The sequence below is a fragment of the Nothobranchius furzeri genome, chromosome 16 (genome assembly GCF_043380555.1).
Source record: "Nothobranchius furzeri strain GRZ-AD chromosome 16, NfurGRZ-RIMD1, whole genome shotgun sequence".
NCBI lineage: Eukaryota > Metazoa > Chordata > Actinopteri > Cyprinodontiformes > Nothobranchiidae > Nothobranchius > Nothobranchius furzeri.
In genome coordinates this window covers 25,837,616-25,857,036 of record NC_091756.1, presented here as the reverse complement: position 1 = coordinate 25,857,036, position 19,421 = coordinate 25,837,616, and the positions used below count along the sequence as shown (strand labels likewise).

Below are 19,421 nucleotides of genomic sequence, written 5' to 3'. Positions count from 1 at the left end.
TTTCTACAGAGGTAAATGCGTGCATGGACACTCTGGGATTGAAATGGGAGAGACTGTCAGGTGTCACAACAGACGGTTGTCCAAATCTTACAGGGAAAAATGTTGGACTTTTGAAACACATGTAAGATAAAGTGACAGAATTCGATGCAGATCAAACATAGGTGTTTTTGCATTGAATTATACACCACCATGTGTTGTGCAAGTCAGTGTTAAAAATCAACCATGTTACTGATGTTGTTACCAAAATAATAAACTTCATCAGGGCACGGGCAATGGATCACAGACAGTTTGTCGCTCTTTTGGAGGACTCCACACAGCTGTCAGATGGCTCAGCCTGGGGAAAGTGCTGAAGAGGGTTTGGGACTTGAAAGCAGAGATTCAGGATCTCTGCTGGATTTCTACTCTTCTCTTAAGGAGGAGAACTTTCCAAACCTGAGGAGACGTGCTCAGAAGATGTTGGTTCTCTTCGGCTCTACCTACATTTGTGAACAAACATTTTCATTGATGAAGTTTACAAAATCCAGGTATAGATCCTCTCTCACTGATGATCATTTGTCAGCTGTGCTTCGCATCTCCACCTCAGACATTCAACCTGACTTTGATGCACTCGTTAAAGCCCAGCAGAGACTAGATTTCTCTCACTGAATAAGAAAAAAATCGCTTAAAATCACAAAATAAGGTGTTTGGACCACAAATGTAGGCAACTAGCAGTGAACTGGGACACTTTTTTTTAAACCTCTTTCTCAAGATCACAGTTCAGTGATTTTATTTTACAGACAATACTGTGTGTCTGTAGAATGCTAAGAACCTCTTTCCAACAATATTTGAAACTCAAAATGTGTTTAGGAGTGAATGTGACTGAAACTGTTAACTAATATAAGTCACAAATGTTTAACAAAAACCAAATGCGCACTTTGTTTACCATTGCCTTGGGAAATTTGAATAAATCACATTTTTGAAAGCCAACCTCACTTTTTCCTTTTTGCTCATTTATAACACATAGTCTACTCTTACCAGCTTGAAAAAACAATGGGATTTACTGCTTTTTATAAAGAAATACCATTAATATTATGCATAATTGACTTCAGCCTTTTGGCCTGGCCCTCCACAATATTTTCTGTTTCTCATGTGGCCCCATGGAAAAATAATTGCCCACCCCTGGTTTATATCTATATGAGATTAGCATTTATTTATATGGAAAGCACTTTATAAATAAAGCTTTGATTGACTGATTGATTGATTGATATGCGATTAGCATATATCTATATGAGATTAGCATTTATCTATATGAGATTAGCATTTATCTATGAGATTAGCATTTATCTATATGAGATTAGCATATATCTATATGAGATTAGCATTTATCTATATGAGATTATCATATATCTATATGATTAGCATTTATATATATGAGATTAGCATATATCTATATGAGATTAGCATTTATCTATATGAGATTATCATATATCTATATGAGATTAGCATTTATCTATATGAGATTAGCATATATCTATATGAGATTAGCATAAATCTATATGAGATTAGCATTTATCTATATGAGATTATCATATATCTATATGAGATTAGCATTTATCTATATGAGATTAGCATATATCTATATGAGATGAGCATATATCTAAATGAGATTAGCATGTATCTATATGAGATTAGCATATATCTATATGAGATTAGCATTTATCTATATGAGATTAGCATATATCTATATGCTAATTTCAGCCATGTACAACGAAAACGTCTGTCTTGAATGTAATCTAAAAGCAAAGAAAAGTCTAACACTGATGTTAATCTTTAAATGTCTTTTTCGGCAGCTTTGTTGTCGATCTAAGCCCTTCGATATGCAAACCCGTCATCCGTGTCAGAAATCCAAAGGACATCTGAACTAAAATGTCCTGGAACTCCTGTAGCTGAAGATTCTTTTTTTCTGCTCAGTTCAGGATTTCTTCACCTCACCATGGCTCCTTCCTGCAGACCGGTGACACAGTTGGACGTTCTAGGCCTTCTTTTCCTTTTTAAGGAACCTCAGCTCTTTGTAGCATGCATAGGCGGGCCCCATATGGGTGCCAACAGGGTTTGTCTGCACAGTCCATGGTGACCTCACAGGGGTTTGCACACATGGGTTTTATCGGGCCCTACATGGTTTTTCTGAAAGATCCAGATGGTTTGACTCATTTGGGCTTATTAAAATTTTTATGGGCAAACCTCTGTGGGGCCATCATGGAAATCATGGACAAACCCTGTTGGCACCCATATGGTTAGTCCATACATATCCTATCCATATGGGGCTCAGGAGGTAGAGTGGGTTGTCCAGCATCTGAGGGGTTGTAGGTTCCAGCGGAGCCAATACTGGACAGCCTCACCTCTGTCAGTGTGTCCCAGGGCAGCTGTGGCTACAATGTAGCTCATCACCAACAGGAAGTGAATGTGTGTTTGAATGGGTGAATGACTGATCGTGTTGCCTTGGGGAGTTGTAGAATCCTAGAAGGCGCTTTATCAAATACAAGCTATTGACCATTATATGTTTTAATCTAAACTCATTTCATTTTGTTGTTGGTTTTTCAGACAGAATCAAAAAAAGAATCAACAGATTTGTCTAAATTGTGAAACAAAATTCCTAAAGCTGTGGTGACACGGTGGCGCCCTCCGCAGGTTCAAAGGAAACAGATCAGCTAAATGATCAAACCTATTTAGTTGTCGGCCCAACAACCGCGCAGAGAGCTCGTGAGGGACAGAGAAGGCTAGCTGCCGATATATTCAGCTCAAGTCAAATCAGAGCAGCACCACCTTCATCACCGCAGATGAAGACCCGATCCGTCGGTCCAACCCTAGCTCCACCCTGACATCCATCATGATGACAGCATGAGACTGGAGGAGGGAGTGTAACCATGGCGATTCACCAGAGACACACTTTATGGCAGCAGTTTTGAAACTGAGTCTGAGAATCATCTTTAAAATCCTGTTTTTCAGATCCTGTAACAGTTTATTTTTTTATTGATTCAATTAAAGGAGACTTAATAGATCCCAGATTGAAATGAAATATTAATAATAATTTGATATTTTTCAAAGACGTTATACGGATGCTGATGGCTGTGGACAGGAAGAATCTCCTGGATTTTCTTTATGGGAATAAATGCACCTGTCAATACGTTTTGTTTTGATGCTTTTCAGCGAACAATCCCTGTTCAAATAAGATATTAAGTTACTTAAATTAAAGCTGAAAGATTACCTATATTATTTATTTATGTAACAGGGTCAGCTGGCCTGTATGAAGTCAGGGGCTCACCTCAGCCTGCTCACTGAGGATTACGGACGGCGGGATTGAAAGGAAATATCCAGCCTTCACTTTCTACATTGCAAGAGAAATTTGAATGAAAATATCTGACACATTAAGGCTTTTCTTTGTTCTAATTTAATAACTTGTTGTGACTTTATTCAAAGAATTGTACTTTTGTATTTTATTGGAATTCTGTTGTTTCCTTTTTTTATTTTTTTCAAAAAATAAATAAATAAATTGCAACAGCCAGCTGACAGGCGGATTGGTTCGGTGAGCCGATCTGTCGTGGTGAAGAGGGAACTGAGCCAGAAAGCCAGGCTCTCGATTTACCGGTCGATCTACGTCCCAATCCTCACCTATGGTCATGAGCTTTGGGTAATGACCGAAAGAACGAGATCGCGGATACAAGCGGCCGAAATTAGTTTCCTCCGTAGGGTGGCCGGGCTCAGCCTTAGAGATAGGGTGAGGAGCTTGGACATTTGGGAGGGACTCGGAGTAGAACCGCTGCTCCTCCGGATCGAAAGGAGCCAGTTGAGGTGGTTTGGGCATCTGGTCAGGATGCCTCCTGGCCGCCTCCCCGGGGAGGTGTTTCGGGCATGTCCTGCCGGCAGGAGGCCCCCGGGTCGACCCAGGACACGTTGGAGAGGTTACATCTCCAATCTGGTCCGGGAACGCCTTGGGGTCCTGCCGGAGGAGCTGGTGGAGAAGGCCGGGGAGAGGATGGTCTGGAGCTCCCTAGTTGGGATGCTGCCCCCGCGACCCGGACCCGGATAAGCGGAGGAAGATGACGACGACAACAGCCAGCTTCCCATGCAAAGCATGAAGGGCGTTGTCGACGCCGAGTGGCATAATCGAGTAAGTGCAGCTGATCTCCCACATGAAACATTTGATCTGCTGGAATCAAACCACATTCAGGAGGTGGAGGGTGGGTCTTCCTGCTGACCTTGAGTGGACACATCGAAAAGAAAACAAAAAAAAACAAAACATCATACAATAAAAAGGAATATTGGTTAAAATGCCATGTCCCTTTAGTCTCAGTGCTCCAAACACTATTACAACATTTAAAGCATTTAAGATTTTAAAAGAGTGAAGGAAAATAAGTTTCTAGGGGTCATTTTCGTTGAAGATACTACATGGAAGCCACGTGTAATGCTGTAAATGCTGAGTTAAGAGTAGCTTATTAAAGTTTCCAGATTTAGTGGATCATAACTTATTTTATCATTACCAATAAATATTCTAATGAAATTTGACAAAAGACAAAGTTGCTACAATTTAAAAGGGCACGAGATATTTATGAAACCTAGATTTAGGACTAAAAAGTTGGAGCGCTGTGTTTCTGTACATGGAGTCGGGATACGGAACAGGCTGGAATACGTAATGAAAGAGGCCAAATCAACTATAAAGTTTAAACAGAATGTAAAAAACTACATGTTAAGAAATTATATGGAATAATATTGGGAGGATTTTCTATTTTAGTGTTCTTTTTTCTGTATTGATCAGCAATGATTTCTAACTAATGTGTTGAAACTCCATTCAAGGATTGTTAGTTAATTAGTGGCAAGCTGCTTGGCAGCTGTCTCAGTAATCTTTGTTAGCATGTTTTTATTTTGTGTTGATGGTGAGAATGGGGCAGATTACATATAAGATTTTCTTCTATCTGCACCTTTCGTTGTATTGTAAGTTGTATTCAATATTTTTATTATTTTGTAAAGTTACTATGTTTTTAAATGAAATAAAAGCTGAAAAAATAACAGCTGGACACAATGTAACAGGGCCACTTGTTTCACTTAATTAGATTCAATCAATTCAATTTTCCACTCAGTTTATTTATATAGCGCCAAAGAGCCGTCCCGATGCACTTTACAGAGTAAACCCAACTGTTTCTTCTTTTCATTTGTTTTTCAGTTATTAAACCTGCACAATATGCAGGAATCAGTCCTAACCTGATTTTCAATCAGTGTTCAGCAGCTGAAGGCACATCAGTCCGATCAAAGGTTAAATGCCCGGTTCTGTTAGTTGTTTTTAACAATGCCAGTGTCCGCAGGTCAGTCAGAGGCTGAAGCTCATCAATAGTTTTTCTTAAACGTTTTTTTTTTAGAATTGTAAATAATTGTCTTCAGAATAAAGTTTCTTTGAATAAAAGCACTACCCACAAACAGGAAATGACGAGCTAGATGCGTGGGAAATTTTATGCCCCGAGTGTAGACTGTCAGGCAGACCTTACAGTTTTACCACATTGGTTTTGATCTTTTATATCCTTTCATACAAGCTGTGTTTTTATAATAATTTTACTGCTTGCATCTTTGCTGCCTGCAACACTTACGTTCTAACTTCCTCCTGTAAATTTGTGAGAAGGCTTTTAATGCAATGATAAAGGAATTTGCCTGACAGTTTATACTGAGGATAAAACTACTCTTGAGCCGGCTTGTTGCTGTGGAGCATTTTTCTTGCTTTCAGACACACAAGGTTAAAAAGAAGAAGGCGAGACAGTCCAGAGATGTTCTGTTTTCCATCCAGTTTTAATTAAAAGTGCATGTTTGGGATTTAATGATTTAGAACCTGGAGAACATGGACAGCAAGCATCCAGATGAACTCTACAGGGAGCCAGAGGAAACCAACAAACCTGCAGGCAGTAGCAGGACTCTTGTCCTAACTGTGTGCTCTGCTGCCATTGGAGGCACCTTCCAGTATGGCTACAACATCTCCATCATTAATGCTCCCACCAACTACATCCAGAGCTTCATCAACAACACCTACATGGAGCGCTGGGGTGACGGGCTGGATACCCCTCAGGTGACCCTGGTGTGGACACTAATTGTCTCAGCGTTCTCACTGGGTGGCTTGCTGGGTGCCCTGCTAGCAGGGCCGATGGCAGTCCACTTTGGTAGGAAGAAGTCTTTACTTCTCAACAACTCCTTTCTGCTTGTTGGCGCTGTGCTTGTGCTGACGTGTCAGGTGGCAAAAGCTTTCGAGATGATCATCCTTGCCCGTTTCCTGGTGGGGATGAACTGTGGTGTCAGCATGAACGTCCAACCTATGTACTTTGGAGAAAGTGCTCCCAAACACCTCAGAGGGGCTGTGGCGTTTTCCTCTGCGGTTTTTACTTCATTTGGCATTGTCTTTGGTCAAATTGTGGGGCTTACCGAGCTGCTTGGCACAGAGCCTTTTTGGCCTTACTTACTGGCTAGCAATGCTGTACCAGCACTGATCCAGTTAATCGCCCTTCCCTGGTTCCCCGAAAGCCCCAGATACCTTCTGATTGACCGGGGAGACAGGGACGCTTGCATCCAGGCCCTTCGAAGACTTCGTGGAGGAGAGGTTCCCTCCTTGGAGATGGAGGAGATGCTTCAGGAGCAGCAGCAAATGTCCGCAGCCTTAAAATCAGGTTCTACAGCTCTAGCCAAGACGCCTTGGTCCCTGTTTAAAGATCCTGGCCTACGATACCAGCTCAGGACGATCATGGCAGCAAGTAGTGCCATGATGCTCTGTGGAAATGACTCCATTTACTTCTATGCATCCTACATATTTCAGGAAGCGGGAATTCCACAAGAGAACATCCAGTATGTGACCATTGGAACTGGGGCCTCTGAGTTTACTGCTTCTGTCCTGAGCAACCTTCTGATTGAGCACGTGGGCCGGAGGTACCTTCTCATTGGCGGATACATTCTGATGACTTGTTGGTCGATAGTCTTCACTGTAGCACTTAGCCTCCAGAGCCATGGAGTGGCCGGGATGTCTTATCTCAGCATGACATGTGTGTTTGCCTACATCCTCAGCTTTGGCCTAGGCCCAGCAGGGGTAACGGGTATCCTGCCTGCTGAGATCTTTGACCAGGCAGCTCGCCCAGCAGCCTACATGGTTGCCGGATCGTTGATGTGGATCAGCCTGTTCTTGGTGGGAATGCTGTTTCCTTTTATCATAAACAGCCTAGGGAACTACTGCTTCCTACCTTTCCTGGCTGTTTGTCTGGTGTCTGCCGTCTTTTTGGGGCTAACCTTGCCGGAGACAAAGGGCAAGACTTTAGCTCAGATTACGACAGAGTTTGATAAAAAGAACAGAGGCAAAATGACAGAGAAAAGATCTGAGATGGTGGTAAATGAGCCGGAACAGTAGCACCTAGGAACAACATGGTCCTTTACCAGCTTGTCACATAAATCTGATTCTGAATGTAAACAGAGTGGATGAATTAAACTTGACTTCAAGGAAAGTTCAAAGTGAAAATGGCACGGCATCACTGTTACTCTGTTAATGCACTTTTATATATATTTATGTGATGATAGTTTGGAGTAATCAGTGTCATCCTCTGTGATAAGTGCCTGCCTATAAGAAGAGGGTTGCAGGTTCATGGCCCATTTAATAATTGTGTCCTTGAGCAAGACACTTTACCTTCCTTACCTGCTGATGGTGGTCGGAGGGACTGGTGGCACCAGTGTACAGCAGCTTCACCTCTGTCAGTGTTCCCCAGGGCATCACCATCAGTGTGTGAATGAGTGAACGTCTGATCTATTGTAAAGTACCTTGGGGGTTTTTAGGACACTTGAACGTGCTCTATAAATGCGGGCCATTTATGACTAAATGTGAATAAGTTAAACTTGTTACTTTGGTGAAGTTATAAATAATGACTTTAAACATGTTGAGTTGCTAAGCAATGGCTTGTCCTGATAAACCTGAATACCACATTTCACAGCCATCCTGAAACAGCTCCGAACTCCATGAAAACATCGTTTTATTACTCTTTTCACTGCGGTCAGTTTTGCATTATTGGGTTACCTCTACAAAAATATTAAGACATTCCTGTTGGAGTTGACCCAGGGACTAACCCTATCCCTAATCCTAACCCTACCCCTCCCCTACCCCTCTGGTCCAGAGGGCTGCTAAGTTTTACATTTGTAAATAGGCCCAGCAACATAATTCCATGCAAATAACCATAAAGCCAAACTGATGGGGGTGTAATGGTTAATAACACAATGTTGCGTGAATAGGAGCTGTTTTAAGATACTAACTGTTAGTAAACACCGTTTCCTCAAACAGGATGTTCATGTCGCTATCTACAACAGATAAGATAGAAGCTAACTTTTACAACTATAGATATTAAAATCTAACCTTCACCTGATGCCTAAAACTGTCCTAAACAAGATAAAGAATTTACTCAAATAACGTCATCAATGTACGGCGAGAAGTTACGTTGGATAGTGTAGTAAAAGTAGTAAAGGTGTCTGTGATGCAAATGATTGAGGATCCACATGCTTCACGTTTAACCATCTTCATCTTGTTAACAAGTCACGTGTTAGCAGTAGAGAGAGCTATGATTAGAACTGCATGTATTCAATGATTCATCCACTCTGGTTAAGCTAATCTGTAACAAGGACACAACTGATTTGTGTCATCTTTTCCAGCTAACTTCCCATGCATGAGATCATGTCTTACATTGCATGAAGCAGAAATATGTGTATTGCCAAAGATACCAGTAGATGTCATCATTGTCCCACCGTTCATCGTCTCCCAGCTGAAACTTGAAGCTTTAGTTCAACAGCTGGCTCTTTACAACCCCTCCGGTCTTCTGTGGACTATCTGTCATATCCTGTGTTCCCCAATCGATCCATGCTCATGCACTATTATCTCATTTTGCACGAGGCAGATAATTTGCACTGGATTAACTTGAGTCTTTTGATATTCTGTGGAACTGAGTTACCAAAGGATTTTATGACAATCTCGTGTGTTGATAAAAGTAAACGTTGTGATTCTCAGGCTGTATTTTTGAGCTGATGTTTATTTAAATATTTAAATCATAAAAGAAAGTATGCTGTTATTTAAAAATATATATTTATTGAAATGTCTTACTGCACGTTCAAGGAATAAACACTGCTGACATCTGCTTTGGCACTGGTCTGGTTGCTTTGACCTGAAACTGCTTTTATTTTATCTCATTTCTGTCATATGTTTACCGTAGATACGCTGTTCCCCGTTGCACAAAAGCAAACAAGGGTTAGGGTTGAGATTAAAGTCAAAATGCTGAAAAATGAAGATAATCTTTACTTTTAGCATTATAAAATTTCTCAAAAAACAGTATTTTAAAACATTTATTTACATTTTAACTTTAATATGGACTATTTGGACTTTTTACTGCACATTTTAAATTTAGTCTGGAAAAAATATTAAAATTTTATCCAAACATTTAAATTTTTTTCTAGATTGTATTCAGATGTCTCATAATGTCAATTTACAACTAGAATGGATTTGAGTCATTTTCTATAACCTTTCTTAACATTATTTTAGAAATTTTTATACCTCCCTTATTTAAAAATTTTAAATTTAGCCTCGAAATAATATTTTCAACATATTTTAATCATTTTTAACATGCTCCAGGAATACGTTTAAACTGATTTGGAATTGTTTTACATTGTTGTTTTCTGGAAACCGTTTCTCTTGAGATGTTGAATTTAATCTTAACCTGATCATTATACCTGATCATCATACCTTCAGGTGTGAAGCTGATGAACCATGGAAAACAGTGCTGCTTGAGAACACCCCACTGTTAAGCTGAAATTACTTTATTCATTTTCATTTTCTCTGGATTTTGAAATTTAGTAGAACTGATTGTACACAGGTTTTTATGCTGCCCTTCTTCATTAACCCACTGGGGCTTGTTGACCGTTTCCAATAACTCAAACTACTGTGCTAAAAATACTGCTCTATTCAGGATAAACCATCATGGCGATGTTCTAAGTGTAAGACCAGCCCACACGGTGTGGGGATTAGTCTAATCCTGAGAGACTGGCTGGACAAATACAGGTGCAGATTTAAACATTTTTATTTTGGGTTTAAATTAGAATACGATTAAAAACCTTTAATGGGGGGGGGGGGGGGGGGCAGCAGGTGTCTGTACCCCCAGGATAATGAAATTCCAACACAACATAAGGCAGGATATAAGAAATCCATGATAATCTATTTGGAAAGAGAACATGTGTTCTTTTACCACATTTTGATTAAATAAACCTAAATCCATTTAAGTGTGTCTACATTTTATAGAAAGTCTCAGGTGCAAAGTAAGCCTGACAACATGTTGAACGATGATTTATGAATTCACAGTATTGAGAGGGGTTGGACTTTCTACCACTCTGGAGTTGCTCCCACTGTGAGGCGCTGAGCAAGGGTGGGCATACTAGTTGCCCCCCTTCTTGGTGCCTGTACGTTGGGGTTTACCCCAGTGAATGAGAGGGTAGCCTCTCTCCGCCTACGTGTGGGGGGACGGGTTCTGACTGTGGTCTGTGGATGCCTTGGAAGGGGTGCTAGAAAGCGCTCCTTCCGGTGACTCCCTCGTTCTGCTGGGGGACTTTAACGCTCACGTGGGCAATGACAGTGAGACCTGGAGAGGTATGGTTGGGAGGAACGGCCCCCCTGATCTGAATTAGAGTGGTGTTTTGTTATTGGACTTCTGTGCCAGCCATGGATTGTCCATAATGAACACCATGTTCAGACATAATGGTGTCCATATGTGTTCTTGGTACCAGGATACCTTAGGCCGTAGCTTGATGATCAACTTTGTTGTTGTTTCATCTGACCTGCGGCCGCATGCTTTGGACACTCGGGTGAAGAGAGGGGTGGAGCTGTCAACTGACCACTACCTGGGGGTGAGTTGGCTCAGATGGTGGGGGAGGATGCCAGTCAGACCAGGCAGGCCCAAACGTATCGCGAGGGTCTGCTGGGAACATCTGGCAGAGTCTCCTGTCAGAAGGCGCTTCAATTCCCACCTCCGACAGAACTTCCTAAATGTTCTGGGGAGATGGGGGGCATTGAGTCTGAATGGACCCTGTTCTATGCCTCCATTGTTGAGGCGGCCGACCAGAGCTGTGGTCGCAGGATCGTCGGTGCCTGTCATGGTGGCAACCCCCGAACCCGCTGGTGGACACCGGCGGTTAGAGATGCTGTCAAGCTGAAGAAAGAGTCCTATCAGGTCTTTTTGGCCTGTGGGACTCCAGAGGCAGCTGACGGGTACCGGCAGTCCAAGCGGAACACGGCTCGGGTGGTCGCCAATAGGGCTGCAACAAACGATTATTTGGATAATCGATTAATCGGATGGGGTCTCGACACGATTAATCGATTAATCGGATTACATGGGGAAATTTTTAAAAACTGCTAGGGAAACGTTATTTCTCTCCTTCCTTCACTTTATTTAACACAACATTATTAGAAAACAGTTCAATAGCAGAAAAACAACATGCCATCACCTAAATTGTCTTATAAGGTGTATAGACAGAGACCCTAAGCTACATCTATCTGTGACCTAAAATGCTTGGTCCAAGTTAAACAGCTTAAGGGCAATTCTCATCTGTTTTGTTTGATCTCATCTGTTGACATTTATTTTAAATGTAATTAAACATAGGCTGTGAATTAATCAAAATTGATCACTATTTCCAAAAATGACTGAAAAAATACCAAATAAAACAAAAGTAAATGAATGCCATCCTCCTTGCGATGATGCCCTGGGCAACTGCCATAAAGTCACATCAAGAAATGCTGCTGATCATTCCAATGATCCCAAATAGACTCACATTAGGCCACATGAAAGCAACTGAACCCAAAAATATATTAACCAGTATATAACTGCACTCTCACACAACACGCCTGCAGCAACAGTTAGGACTCCTCCCTCCCTTTTAAAAGCGTTTTTGCTTCTGAGGACATTGTGGTTGTAAAACCACATGCTAGTAGTCTGGCCCCAGTGTGATCAACCAGTTTCTGCGGGAATGTGACGGCGGAACCAGGGCCAGATTAACACTTTGTTGTACCCTGGGCAACAATATTCAAGGGCTCCATCATCACGACCCAAGGATCACCATAATGTGGTCACATACAGAATATTTTACTGTAATATGCAGTAAATATACTCAATACTTGAATGCCTGACAACACGTAACCCGCCCAGAGTAACCTTTGACCCACCTCGTGTGGACTGACCAATGAGGAGAGGGTCTTAACTTGAGGCCCTCTCTTCATTGGTCAGTCTGCATGAGACTGACTCTCAACTGACGTTCAGTCATAGGCAGCGAAGCGTCTCTGTGCAGCGCAAAAGCCCGGGTGGACAGTTTGTTTAATGTAGGGTGACCATATTTCCATTTCCAAACAAGAGGACAGGGGATCTGTGCCTATGACGTCACACTATGGCAACGCCACACAAACCATGTTGGGACCCATTTTTTGTAAGAACTAAATTAATATCAGATTCTGCCAATTAAAGGGCTCTAAAACAATTCATATGTAAATATTTTGCATATTTATTGCAACATCTAATTTTTCTGCTTTAGTGCTGCAACAAGGTTTTATTAATAATAAATTATTATACCTTTTGTTTTACTACAGCATCGGTACGCTTCCTGTGCACAGATTATTAAGGATGCTTGTTTCAGCTGTGAGATTAGACGATAGGATCAATGAAAAAATAAGTTGTCGCACACTCCATGGAAACTTTCAGAGAATCCACAAATAGTGGCTTTCAAATGGTTTTGTTACTTTTTGCAAGTTTAAAAAAGAAGCAGATGAGACAGCATGTCTGATAATTTAGTTTTTCTTCTGATAATATTAGAACATGTCAGTAATGTCTGAGGGGCTTTTATAAACACCATATAACTAACACTACTGGAGAGGGCATGAATTACACAGAGGCTTCTGGGGAGCCCAGTTATTGGGGGGGGGGGGGGGGGGGCATTTTGCCTTGGCCCCCAAAATGTCTTGAAACGGCCCTGGGTGTGTGACTGAGTTTTGAAGGTGATCTGAATTGTATCAGATGTATAAATATGACATGTGTATAACTTATTGTTTTTTACTGGTAAAAACGTGTCATGGAGATAACTCTACCTACATTTTACTTTTCAACACTTTGTTTTGTTTTCTTGTTTTTATTGAACTATTTTCCTGTCCTGTCTGTCTCTCATCTTCCTGCATCTCCTCTTAATTCTCCAGAAAATCTGTTGCCTGGATTCTTACCTTTTCACCTCTTCAGTTACTTTTGAGCAGGTCAAAGGGATCTCCTGACCAAAAAGCGCAGAGCGCGTTTTCGATGCTGCGTGAGGTGACATCACCACAGCACAGGTGATGAGCTCCGCAGTAGCGAGCTTCAGGCACAAATAAGACAGAAAATAGAGAACATGTGCGGACATGAACGATCGTGTGCTAATTATAGTTTTTTGGTTGCGCCACTTTGAGAATGGACCGTGCGCTGGAAGCAGCTGCCTGGATTGCTGTGCAACAATGCGGAACCGGTTCGCAGCAGCGCAAGTCTGCAGGCTCTCCCTCGCGCTGATCTGCCGGTACCGGCTCTCCCTCACGCTGATCTGCGGCTCTCCCTCGCGCTGATCTGCCGGCTCTCCCTTGTGCTGATCTGCCGGCTCTCCCTCGCGCTGATCTGCGGCTCTCCCTCGCGCTGATCTGCCGGCTCTCCCTCGCGCTGATCTGACTTGCTCTGGTCTGCGCGCAACGGCGGGCGGGAAGGGGGGACGCTTTTGGAAGAGTTGTGCGACACAACGAATCGATGACGCAATTCGTTGCCAACGCTTTTAGTAATCGATTTTCATCGAATTTATCGATTCGTTGTTGCAGCCCTAGTCGCCAAGGCAAAAACCCGGGCATGGGAGGAGTTCAGTGAGACCATGGAGCAAGACTTCCGTACGGCTTCGAGGAGATTCTGGTCCACCATCTGGCGCCTCAGGGGGAAAGCCGTGCACTACCAACACTATCTATAGTGGGGAAGGTGTGCTGCTGACCTCTACTCAGGATGTTGTGGATCGGTGGGCAGAATACTTCGAAGACCTCCTCAATCCAACCGACAAATCTTCCAGTGAGGAAGCAGTGTCTGGGTACTTTGGGTTGGCCTCTCAAATCTCTGGTGCTGAGGTCACTGAGGTAGTTAAAAAGCTCCTCTGTGGCAAGGCTCCAGGGGTGGATGAGATCCGCCCAGAGTTCCTTAAGGCTCTGGATGTTGTGGGGCTGTGTTGGCTGACGCGGCTCTGCAATATCGCGTGGACATCGGGGGTAGTCCCACTGGACTGGCAGACTGGGGTGGTGGTCCCCTTATTTAATAAGGGGGAGCACAGGGTGTGTTCAAACTACAGGGGGATCACATTCCTGAGTCTTCCTGATAAGGTCTATTCAGGGGTTCTGGAGAGGAGGGTCCATCGGATTGTTGAACCTCAGATTCAGGAGGAGCAATGTGGTTTTCGTCCTGGGCGTGGAACACTGGACCAGCTCTATACCCTTAGGGGGATCCTGGCGGGTGCGTGGGAATTTGCCCAACCAATCTACCTGTGTTTTGTGGATTTGGAGAAGGCGTTTGACCGCGTCCCTCGGAGAGCCCTGTGGGGGTACTCCAGGAGTATGGGATACCAGACCCTCTGATATGGGCTGTTAGGTCTCTGTATGACCGGTGTCAGAGCTTGGTCCGCATTGCCGGCAGTAAGTCGGGCTTGCTCCCAGTGAGAGTTGGATTCCGCCAAGGCTGCCCTTTGTCACTGATTCTGTTCATAACCTTTATGGACAGGATTTCTAGGCGCAGCCAAGGTGTGGAGGACACCCGTTTCGGTGACCTGAGGATCAGGTCTCTGCTTTTTGCAGATGATGTGGTCCTGTTGACTTCATCAGAACGTGATCTTCAGCTTTCGCTGGAGTGGTTCGCAGTTGAGTGTGAAGCAGCTGGGATGAGAATCAGCTCCTCTAAATCTGAGACCATGGTCTTGATTCGGAAAAGGGTGGAATGCCTTCTCCGGGTCAGGGATGAGGTCCTGCCCCAAGTGGAGGAGTTTAAGTATCTCAGGGTCTTGTTCACGAGTGAGGGAAAACTGGAGCGTGAGATCAGTAGGCGGATTGGTGTTGCATCTGCAGTGATGCGGGCGTTGTACCGGTCTGTCGTGGTGAAGAGAGAGCTGAGTCAGAAGGTGAAGTTCTCGATTTACCGGTCGATCTACGTTCCTACCCTCACCTATGGTTATGAGCTTTGGGTGGTGAACGAAAGTACGAGATCGCGGATACAAGCGGCCGAAATGAGTTTTCTCCGAAGAGTGGCTGGGCTCTCCATTAGAGATAGGGTGAGAAGCTCATCTATTCGGGAGGGGCCCAGAGTAGACCCGCTGCTCTTCCACATCGAGAGGAGCCATTGAGGTGGCTCGGGCATCTGGTCAGGATGCCTCCTGGACGCCTCCCTGGTGAGGTTTTCCGGGCACTTCCAATCGGGAGGAGACCTAAAGGTAGATCCAGGACACGGTTGAGGGACTATGTCTCTCACCTGGCCAGGGAACGCCTTGGGATTCCCCCGGAGGAGCTGGCCCATTTGGCTGGGGAGAGGGAAGTCTGGGCCTTGCCTTAGGCTACTGCCCCCGTGACCCGACTCCGGATAAGCGGATGAAAATGGATGGATGGATGGAATTCACAGTATGAGGGCTTGGCCCAAAGCAACCTGAAGGACATCCAACAGCACCATGACTCACTGGGGTGGAGGTAGCTCAGGAAAATTACTGTCCTGTCTTTTCAACCGGTACTTCTTAGAGTCCTTGGAAAAATTCACACCCTTCAGGCTCACAGATTAAACACAGAAACTTGTGTTTTAACTCATCAATAAGATCACTACCATTAAGATAGAACAAACAGGAATAATGTATGTAAAACACACAGCTATCCCAAAAATGTCCCCACTTGGATTTTATTATTCCCTTAATGCCTTTCAGTTATCTTAGATCAGCTTTAGCAGTTTTCCATGATTGATACATTCCAATGCTTTGACCATTCTTTACCCTTTCGCTGCCTTGTTAACTAATTGGTAGAGCTCATCATAAGTCCCTAGATCTCATTGAAGCATTAAATGAACCGTCTTTAATATAGCCACTGGCTAGTTCAGTAATATCTTAGAAGCAGGGTTTGAAGTACGGGGGAGCTAGGGGGAGCCCGGCTCCCCCCAAAATGGGATGGCCTCCCCCAGAAGCCCTCAACTGACACACCCAGGGGAGGGCCCAAAAATTATCTAGTTTCAGCCCATTTTACATTTTTATAAATCTCTCAGCCCACCAGGACATCTTTTGAGTACATGCCGCAGTGTTATCACTCATTTTTCTTTCATTAAATTATTTGTTGAAGTCACCTGTGTTCCTCCTGGATGATTCACCTGCACCTTGGGTTCTACAACAATCGAAAATGTGAACAATTTAAATATGGTACGAGGGTTAGATCTAGGTAAAGAAGAAGCAGATCACCCTCTCAGTTGCATTTCATGGTGAACAAAGCCCATGTAGTCTAGTGAAGTGTAGTGTGACCGACATTTGTATAATATTGCTCATTAAGCTTTTGATCTAATGTGAATGTGTATTTAATGAATATTCTTTACAAATCCAACAAACGATGAGCATCTGTTTCATGGTTTTCTTTTGCTGTTTGAAGAGCATGTTTCCTTTGGTGACGCGAAGCTGAATGCATAAATACCGAGGCGTTTGAGTGGACTCTTTGTAACCATGAAGACATTAAAAGAAGTTGCCAGGCACCTGAGAGACAAAAAACAAGTGGTGATGTCCTTTCTCAGACAAACAGAGCCTATTAAAAGGAAATAAAATCATTTTATCACTCAGGATTTCTGGAAAGGGTTTTCACACTTCTGTAAACATTTGCATTAGACAAAAATAACGTCAGTCCTAAAAGTAGCCCAGGAGCTGCAGAGATCTCTGTATTCAGTAGCTAATCAACCTGATGAAGCCATTATGGAGGAGAGAGCAGGTCACGGCAGAATTAAGAGAGAGAGGGAGGCTCATCATCATCATCATCATCATCATCATCATCATCATCATCATCATCATCATCATCACCATCACCACAGGTTTTCAATGCCAGGTTAACCTGCAGGTTTAACATGAGCAGATGACATGCAAGAACAGGATCATTGTTACAATTTGACCTTTTGTCTTACAAAAATAATTGTGGGAAACCTCATTAAAAACACACCAGTTCATCATCATCATCATCACCTTTATTTATAAAAGCACCTGTTATTGTTCAGGTCTGTAGAAAGCTCTTTTCCTGTCTGGATCCTCTCGGACCTTAATTTCCTGGTTCTTTACTTCCAGGGGAGGAAGACCAGTAACACTCAGTTCCTGATACAATATCACAAATGATCATTATTCAATAAGTTGGTTTTAGATTGGTTTATATAGAAAAGGCACTGAAAATGATACAAACAAGACAATGTGAGCCCCTGAAGCCAGCCCCCATTGTCACCAGTCGAAAGGGCCCCGAATGCTCCCAGACATTAGTTTTTATCTTTAGCTTGACCCTGCCCATTTGGTGACATGGTACATCTCTATTGAATCAGTACATGGAAATGTGTCAAGATCTGTGTGTCACGAATCTTATCCTCAACGAACAAGATGTGAAAATCATGGGTGTTGCTGCATAGTCTGATTGTGTAAGAACAAACACTCCAGCATACTTTGTGTACAGATAAATAAGAGGGACGTGACATTAGCCATGTCCCAGATGAAAAATATTATCCAACAGACTCCCTTAAGTGGTCACGAAGATACCTCTCCCATAAGGCCTGCTGGATAATTTGGCTAGTCAAACAAAAAAAAAAACATCTTGAAGTGTTTGTACTTCGGGCCCCCCTTCTGGCTATTGCATTTTGCCCTGGCAGGTTGCTCGTTGCCTTATCTCCGGGAGACCCTACCTGCTCCTACGATGTGTGCATGTCAGGTGTGGGCTAAGCTAAGTGGAAAAAGAAAAACTAAAAAGCTAATTTTCATCTGTGATAGGAAAGGAAAAGAAGACTAAGAGGTTCCCAAGTCTGAGATATCTGATCAAATAAATTATCCAACAGTCCCAACCTCATTCCAGACATTTCTCACACGCTAAGTCTCATTGGAATGAAAATGAATGTGTTTGAGAAGGAAGCTTGTAACACCTCATTTACTGTTCTGATTGATAATCCGTCTCAAAGTTTTACACTCACCTAAAGGATTATTAGGAACACCTGTTCAACTTCTCCTTAATGCAATTATATAATCAATCAATCACATGGCAGTTGTCAATGCATTTAGGGGTGTGGTCCTGGTCAAGACAATCTCCTGAACTCCAAACTGAATGTCAGAATGGGAAAGAAAGGTGATTTAAGCTATTTTGAGCATGGCATGGCTGTTGGTGCCAGATGGACAAAGAAGTAGATGATGAAGCACTGGAGGTCTAAGGAGGTTAAGATTTCATTTAGTGACTGTTCAGGAAGAGGCTTTATCCTGACTGGTGTTCTTGTCTTTGCAGTGAGTCCAAAGATCAATGGACACAAAGAATCAACCAAAGGAGCAATGAGGAGGCAGCAGTGGACTGGGGTGGTCCCGAGGGCAGGCTAAGGGGAGCAGTGATGTTGAGGTTTATTTCATGGAAGTGAGAAAGCACAAATGTAGGTAAAACTCAAATTAGAATATGGTGCAAAAGTTCATTTATGTCACCTAAAAGGTTAAACTAATACACGAGATAGACTCATTACTTGCAGAGCCAGATGTTTCAGCCTTTATTTGTTATAATTGTGATGATTATGGCACACAGCTTATGAAAACCCTGCATTCAAAATATCAAAGGCTCATAAACTGGGTTTATGTTTCTATTATATTTCTACTGATGATCACAAATTGAAGCTAGTCACCATGACATGTGGAGTCCCCCAAGGCTCAATTCTTGGACCACTGATCTTCAATCTCTACATGCCACTCCTGGGTCAGGCCATGTACAATAGCAACATTACCTATTATTGTTATACAGATGACACCCAAATCCACCTAGCTCAATCACCTAGTGACTGTGGTTCCCTAAGCCCTTTTTTTACAAGACATACCATGCCAGCAAAGTGGCATAATATTACCATCCTATAAATGCCTCATGCCGGCATGGCATTGTGCAAAATTTGCCGCATCCGTTCCACCTCACTTGGTAGTAATATTGCGGTAATGATCTGTCTTGTAAACAGCTGTTGCACGATGGCACAACAGAGGGAGGTATCATGATGCCATGGTGAGTTAATGCCGAGCTCTGGTCGTCAAATATATTGAAAATGAAAGTAAACACGGGCAATAATAGTTTTATTATTTATTTATTATTTAATAGTTGGGGC

The 19,421-nt window shown here is 42.9% G+C and overlaps 1 protein-coding gene across 1 annotated transcript; it reads left to right on the top strand.

The window, feature by feature from the left end:
* The first annotated feature begins 5,709 nt into the window (after window positions 1-5,709).
* Window positions 5,710-9,177, top strand: LOC107388261 (solute carrier family 2, facilitated glucose transporter member 11). The gene has a single exon (XM_054749003.2). The coding sequence runs from the start codon at window positions 5,861-5,863 to the stop codon at window positions 7,403-7,405; it is 1,545 nt and encodes a 514-aa protein (XP_054604978.1). The 5' UTR covers window positions 5,710-5,860; the 3' UTR covers window positions 7,406-9,177.
* Window positions 9,178-19,421: the final 10,244 nt, after the last annotated feature.